The sequence below is a fragment of the Carassius auratus genome, chromosome 15 (assembly GCF_003368295.1).
Source record: "Carassius auratus strain Wakin chromosome 15, ASM336829v1, whole genome shotgun sequence".
Classification (NCBI taxonomy): domain Eukaryota; kingdom Metazoa; phylum Chordata; class Actinopteri; order Cypriniformes; family Cyprinidae; genus Carassius; species Carassius auratus.
This window is the reverse complement of record NC_039257.1, coordinates 4,774,948-4,782,759: the sequence shown is the minus strand read 5'-3', so window position 1 is coordinate 4,782,759 and position 7,812 is coordinate 4,774,948. Positions and strand designations below refer to the sequence as shown.

Genomic DNA, 7,812 nt, shown 5'->3' with positions numbered 1-7,812 from the left:
ATACAGAAAGTGTGCATTTAAAAAAAAATGACTTGAAGAGCTGTTTCATTTCTAAACAAAACATACTATTACTTTTTCAGACAGGCTTTAAACTGAGTTTTTCCATATTTCTATAAAAAAATATGAATATGACATTTGCTGGGGGGCTTGAAAGAGCGGTACAAACTTGGCTCGGGCCTCTGCCGCTTCATTGATTAATTCCCATCAGACCTCATAGACCTTAATACATCAGCAGCCCGGCCTTTCTAGCGGTAAACGCTCAGAGTCTTTCTCAATGAATATCACATGTACTCTTTCAAAAGGTTGCCAGGTTGTGCGGACCCCGTGTCAGCTTCCCCTCGTGTCTTTCTGGAGCCACTAGCTCCTGACACCAGCTCACACAAGATATGCATTACGTGCCGTGGATCTATTCCTGAGGCTTTGGTGTGTACATTACTCTTATTAAGGGGCAGTCTTCATCGGGTTCTGGAGTTCCTTTAAGACAGCAACTGCACATTTCAAAAGAGTCGAAACCGCTGGTAACTTAATATCCACACCAGGACCCCGTTACTTCTGTGCTGCGTGGGGTGTCAGATCAACAGAAGACCGAGAGTAGGTCATCAATTCTTATTTAAGACCTGTTTCATTCGTTATTTGACATGGCCTGGCTATTAACTCGAAGCTGAATGGGTTTCGTGAAATTTCCCAATGGTTTCAATTTTTTAGACTGTACTATTAATAATAATATTAGAAAAGAAAGATTTACACACACACAGAAAAGTAAAGAATGGTTAACCGCAAACACCACTATCGCACAGCAAGAGAGAGGATTTCGAAAACAAACAAACTGCGAGTATGCATAAGTATCAATAAACACAATTCTTCCGTCTCGGAAGCTTCCTGCTTTATTTGATTAAGCGGGGCGAAAAAACAGAGCAGTCATGCTCATTGCTTTTCTTCCTCTTCCCTTCCCCTGCAATCTTCTCTGTGCCTAATGGGAATCGGAAGTTTAAGTGAAGCTGCCTGGCTAGCCTCGGCCTAACCTCTCCATCTGGAAGGGAACTTGCCAGCCTTGGGGCTACTCCCAACCCTTCCCAGCTGTTGAGTTTGGGGCTTTTGTTTTTGTGGGCTTGGGAAAGCATATTTTTATAAATGATTGCCATATCCTCCACCAGCTGCTGACCCCGCGCCCGTCCCTGGTTCTCATTTCAGCCGCGACTGACCCCGAGCGTCCGAGAGCAGGAGCCTGCGACCGGTTTGAGCGCTGAGGTAAGTGCCAGCTAGTAGATTCGGCTTCAGAAAAACTTACGCTATTGACATAAAGAGTGAATTTGTGTGTCCGAATTCTTCCACAATGTACCAAAGCGAGATCTGATTAGAGATCGCCGAGCGTGCATCTGCTGCTGGCCTGGTGTGTATGAGTCATGAAGCATGTGGTTTGTCTCATCACTCTCTATTTTTTCTCTCTCTCTTTTTCGTGTTGGTTTTAATCAAGGCGTCTGTAACAGGGAGGAGTCGACCTCCTCTTTCTTCACGGACTCAGCTGCCAATGATGTGTAACTTTGGTTTCTATGGAAGCCTGAATAATACTACTCCCCAAACTCGAAGCGAGCGGGTAACAAATTAAAACCATCTCTGAATGGCTGGCACGTAATGTTGTGTTGACCCGGTTGTGCGTCTTTTTTCTTTTTTAAGAGGAGGAGAAAGCGGCCCAAGGGTCTTAGCGCAAAGACAAGGCAGACGCCTCAGTTTGTGAAAATTTTAAAGCCTTTGTGCTACCTGCGCACCAGAAATAGCGGTCACCATCCTCCATCACGTTTACGGCAGCCTTCAAACCAAGCAGGAAGGCTCGGCTTTAATTAAAAATACATTGGCTGTTAACGCATCGGCTGGTGCCAATAAGCTGCGTATTTTGCACTGTTGTTGCAGTATTGATGAAGTTGCTGGCACTCCATAATTCATCAGGCCCGGCCACCTCAAGTGAGGGCCGCCCACTGTAAAGCCAAGCGGTCCTGTTCACAGCGTGGCACTGTAACACACACACAAACACACTATTCTCAGCACTTTCTCTGCTCGGCTGCTGTGTGGAGCGGACCGCTGGGTAATTGCATGGTAATACTTCATTATGGCAGCACTGTAATTTGGGCACCGGACACTTCAAAGGGAGGCAAAAACCTCTTCACAGACAGCGCAAATTACTGCAAGTCCACATAACCCCTGCTTTGTTTTGACTGGTATTGTTTTTGGCCAAGTATCGCGGTCCAAAATAAACACGGGGAGCGATCAGAGCATATTTTCAATCGTATAATCGTCGCAGCTGATTACAAAGCACAGTGGTGCGGCGTGAAAGAGTTAAAAAGTGAATTTCGCCGTCATGTGAAGCCAAGATGTATAAAAATCGCTATCAAAGGCTTATCTAAACAAATGGCAGCTTCTGAACGCTGCGGTCTGAATGGAGCTGGCCGGGGCACGGGCTGGTGAGACGAGGGCTGACCGGAGGTACCGAGCAGCTGGAGGACATCCATCCTCACAGCGAGCCACAATCACATGCTGCTCATTTCTGCTTCCCGCTCATGTACAGTTTTGTGAACAAAAGTTGGGCTTTAGTCTGTACACTTCTAGTCTGTCATTTACTCTAAACACTGCATTAAAGGAGTTGTTCATCCAAAAAAGAAAAATCTATCATCACTTTCTCACTCTTGTATTGTTTCGAACCTGTATGAACTTATTTCTTCTGCAGAACAGATAAACAGCAGTTTTCAAGAACGTTTCAATCCATGTAAATGGTGATGAAGCTAACTTATAAGGAATGTCTAGGAGCATTTGTTGAATTAGTTCTATTCCCACCTTCTTGAAGTAATTCCAGTAAAATCAGGGGATACAGAAAGACAAGAACACTTGGTACAATTTAGGTACAGCACAAAGCCTGCCAAAATCCTGCAGATGATTACAAAGTTCAAACATGGTGGGACTCCATTCATTAAAAATGTAGTACACACACACAAATGCATCCAATTTTTTTGTCCTACTGTTGTGGATCTTACACACGAGTGCACACATGAAGCCAGTGAGGTCTGTCAGACACAAGTTTTATCCAAAATCTATTCCAGCATCGCAGGTGGCGTTCCAACAAGCTGATAGTGTATGTACAAAACAACCAGCACACTCCAAACACGCCGACATAAATGGATATCTGGGGCAAAAAAGCAGAAAGAAGAAACATTTCTGAGCATAAATATTTCAATATTTTATTTGTCTTTTCTAGACGCACGCCGAATATAGACACAACTCCTCTAGTCACACATATGGCATTAGTCACATCACAGCACAGAGCAAACATAGCCAGGGGTTATTTTTACTGATATTTCAACTAATATTTATACAGCAGAAATAATTTAAATTTGTGTTACGAGCTGCAAAGTCTAAGCAATAACCAATGGTTGATTGTGGCAGAAATTGCAGTTAAATTATTTATTGGATTTGGTGTTGATAGACACTGGTTAGTACACAGTTTATTTCTCGCTTTTCCTCAAATACCAAAAAGCCACAATGAATTTGAGTTTGAATGTAAGGAAGCCAAATTACAATGAATTAAATTACGAAGAAAATAATAGTTATAATAACATTATATAATAATAACATTTCTGTTCAATTGTTTGGGGTCGGAAAGATTTTTTTTGAAAGATATTCATGCTTTTATTTAGCAAGGAGGCATTATACTGATCAAAAGTGGTGAAAGAAACAAATGCTGTTATTTTAAATTTTCGATCAATCAAACCCTAAAAAAAATAGCATGGTTTACAAAAAAAAAAAAAACAATACAAGCACAACTGTTTTTAACTTTGACAATAATAATACATTTTTTCTTGAGCACCAAATCGGCTTATTAGAATAATTTCCGAAGGAACATGTGACACTCAAGACCGGAGTTATGGCTACTGAAAATTTAGTTTTGCCATAATAGGGGAAAAAGAAAATTGTAACTTTAAATGTTAATGATTTTTCATGACAGTTCAGTATTTTGATCTAATGAATGTAGCCCTTGTGAGCATAAGAGTTTAAAACATTAAAGAAATGTATTTTTGAAGGCTCACAGGCTTTATGGACAGAGAGAACGGCATAACAGAAACTAAAGCAGAAAAACTGGTAAGGACAAAAACTAATTAAAAAAGGAGAAACACCTCGTCACTGTACGGTGTAGCATCTGGTTAGGACACTGTTTGATGTAAGCTTAGGACACTGGATAACATGAATATATTAAACAACTGCAATAATGAAATTGAACTAGTGTTTTCCATGACATGCATTTACTAATCTAAAGCATTTTCTTTTTTAATATTGCTATATATTTTAGAACATCTCCATATAGCTGGCAGAGGGTCCTCAGCATTCATGGCACTAGTTGAAGCTCCGCTATAGATGATAAATGTTACCAGATAAAGGGAGCTTATGGACACACATATCTGGCTTTTTGTGCTTTTATTTCTATCAGACCAATTCATTTACTAATGAAGATCTGTTTGTGCTATGTTTGAACACAGTAAAATCATGACTTGTTTTCACCTACTTAGTGGCACAGCCCTGAATTCAGTATTGTGCAATACACCTCTTTTTGAGGACAACTTTTAGTCTGAAGGGTCCAAATGGGTGCAAAAAAACGAGCCAGCTGGTACTGTAGGTAAGTGTTTGTTACACGGCGATCATTAGTTGGTTTCTGATCCACATTTTGTACTAGCACCCCTATGAGCACTGGTGGCAGGGGGTGTTGCGCTGGGCTGCGGACCTCCTCTCTCCCGTCCTCTCCTCTCTCCTCTCTCCACTCCTCTCCTTTCTTCTTCACTCTCACACATATTGATGGTAAATCAATGAAGGAAATGAAGGGAGGAATGGAGGATGAAAGGGGAGGAGTGATGGATTGGTTGTGCATGCGTAAAAAAGAGGGCAGAAATAATAATAATTGATAACAAAAGGGAAAGGCAGAAATGATAACCGGCAGAACGAGCGTCCTTTAGGATATACCTGCAGAGAAACAAAAACACAAAGGAAGAAAGGAAAGAAAAAACAAGCGTGTGTTTAATGTCGGGTGGACACTTTGACAAGCGTGCAAGTTATTCCATCATTCCTGAGCAGTGTTGGGGGTAATGTGGAAGTTAACTTATTTTTATTTATTTTATTTTTTTTTAAAGTAATGAGTAAAGAAATTTGTTATTTGTTAAACTTCTACCGTATCACCTTTGTGAAATAAGTAACAAGGGTTACTTTTTTAAAAATTGTACACATTCCATTGAAAACCTTTCAATTGCCCACAATGAAATAGATTAATAAGTTAAAATATATGCATAAAAGTAAAAAAATGAGGAAAAATAAAAGTAACTTAAACATTTTTTTTTTTTTTCATAACAAATAAAACAATATTACAACATGTTTCTTTTGAAACTAACGACCCCCAGCACTGTTCCTGAGTGAGTCTATGTGGTGTGAGAAAGAAATGTGCATTGGGAAGAAAAGGCAGCGTTTATCCATTTAATGTATGAACTCTCATGGACCTGTCAAGAGACTGTGCTATTAGCTTATTAGAGCTACACCGCGGCTGGATTGCTCTCTGTCCGTTAAAGACATTAGCGGTGAACACAGACTGTACATTAACACCAGCGAGAGAATCCTGGTAAAAAGCCAGCAAAGATGTGAGGTGAAGCGGCACGAAGATCCACCGAACATCAAAGAAAAGAAAAAAGACAACGGCTATAAGTATGTGTTTAAAATACAAGAAAAACACGTGTGTTTAACTGTTGCTCGTTCGACTTGTCAGAACAGTGAAAGCGAGTAAGTGGTGTGTGAGTGGCTCGATGTGTGTGTGTGTAGACGCTGAGTGAGGGTAATGATTGTGCTGGTCTGCAGACCATTTATTTGGCCATCTTAACTCAATTAAAAGAAAATAAGGCCTTCATGCCCTTCAGATGAACTGCTCTCTCAGCTTAGGTGCTGCTCCTCACAGGGCCAGAACTGATGTTCGGAAGACGCCGTCAGTCAAGGGCTCTTACACACCAATGCACATACTATTCACCTAAAGTAATATGCTAGGGTATGCTCCTTCTCTAACATTTAGTTCCTAGTGGAAAATTCTGTCATTAATTACTCACCCTCATGTCGTTCCAAACTCATGAGACCTTTGTTTTTCTTTGGAACACAACTGAAGATAATTTTGATGAAATCTATGAGCTTTCTGACCTTGCATAGACAGCAAAACAACTGACACTCAAGGCAGAAAGGTAGTAAGGACACTGTTAAAATAGTCCATGTGACATCAGTGGTTTAACCATAAAAAAAAATCTCATTCTGATTCAGATTTTTGTTTTTATTGCACAACAAAAACTATTCTCGTAGCTTCATAACATTGCGGTTGAACTACTGATGTCACATGGTCTATTTTAATTATGTCTTTACTACCTTTCTGGGCCTTGAACATGTCAGTTGCATTGCTGTCTATGCAGCATTAGAAAGCTCTCAGATTTAATCAAAATTTGTGTTCAGTATGTGAATGAAGGTCTTAAAGGGATAGTTCGCCCCAAAAATTTAAATTCTATCATCATTTACTCACCCTCATGTCATTCCAAACCAGTATGAGTTGCTTTCTTATGCTGAACATAAAAAAATATATTTAGAAGATTGCTGGTAATCAAACAGTTGGTGGTTTCTATTTACTTCCATTGTAGGAAAATAAATACTATAGAAGTCAATGGGAACCACCAACTGTTTGATTACCAGCAATCTTCTAAATATATGTATTTTTTATGTTCAGCATAAGAAAGCAACTCATACAGGTTTGGAACGACATGATGAGGGTGAGTAATTAATGACAGAATTGTAATTTTTGGGTGAGCTATCCCTTTAACTGTATAATAAATGAAAATATAGGGTGTGTTACTAGATTGCATACTTGAGGCAAGCATAGAGGAGGCTGTCAGAGATTGATGTGACGTGACAAACTATTGTGCACCTGGGTACACACACACACAAAAAAATTATAGTAGAATTTTTATTTTTTTTAATTGTAGAAGTCATTACTGTTTAGTTATAAAACCTTCAGACTGCTGCCTTTTAAACCAATCCAATGAACTATCCAATCGAATGCAGTTTGGTGCACTTTTTGTTTTAGTAATATATATATAAAAAAAGCTATAAATATCCATTAAAATTAGGCTCCAGTAGTGGCTCCCGATACCTGGTTCCACTGGCTTTTGAGTCAAAGCTGCTCTCTTCTAGATTTAGAGGAGCAGGGCCTCTGCTTCAGAGGCTACAATATAAATATCTCCAGCCTGTTTGATATGCAGCTACACGGAGGAGTGTGGCTGGGGTGAGGGCAGGAAACACTAAGCACTGCATAAATCTAGAATGAGCAAAATCTTCACCAGCCCAGCAGAGAAGAAACACCCTGCTGAAAATATCAACCAGTTACTGGTGACGTAAAGGAACAAGGGGTTACCAGTCCAAAGGGGGAACATAAGGGAAGTTTTCTTTCAGTACTTTGCCGTGTTCTCATTCCGGCTGTGTCTCATGGGTCGGGACCAGGCGTGCTCTCATCTCTCACCCGTGGAGTACCCCCAGGGCAAGAAACATTTGTGAAATTTTGAAAAGTTGGTGGTTATGTCTTGAACAGGGTATGACTCATTCTTCCTGTACTGCACGTGCTATGAAACACCGACTGTGCCACCCCATTCATATGTGTTTAAGCAAACTCTCAGCAGTAGAACAGGCTAAGGGGGTCTTTCTAAAGCTGAACCTGGGCACAGTGCCATCAATGTGGCTAAATCAGCCTGAGGCCCAGTGGGCCGG

At 40.4% G+C, this 7,812-nt stretch overlaps 1 protein-coding gene across 3 annotated transcripts in view; it reads right to left on the bottom strand.

Moving 5' to 3' along the window:
* Nucleotides 1–3,043: 3,043 nt before the first annotated feature.
* LOC113114803 (breast carcinoma-amplified sequence 3-like) overlaps nucleotides 3,044–7,812 on the bottom strand; it is a 126,992-nt gene continuing 122,223 nt past the window's right edge. Inside the window, exon 23 of one of the 3 annotated variants that reach the window (XM_026281839.1) lies at nucleotides 3,044–3,172. In XM_026281839.1, the coding sequence (XP_026137624.1) occupies nucleotides 3,081–3,172 (92 nt within the window). In that variant the 3' untranslated portion in view covers nucleotides 3,044–3,080. Of the gene's footprint in view, nucleotides 3,173–4,428; nucleotides 4,999–7,812 lie in introns of those variants that run through there. The other 2 variants (XM_026281841.1, XM_026281842.1) reach the window with 2 other exon arrangements.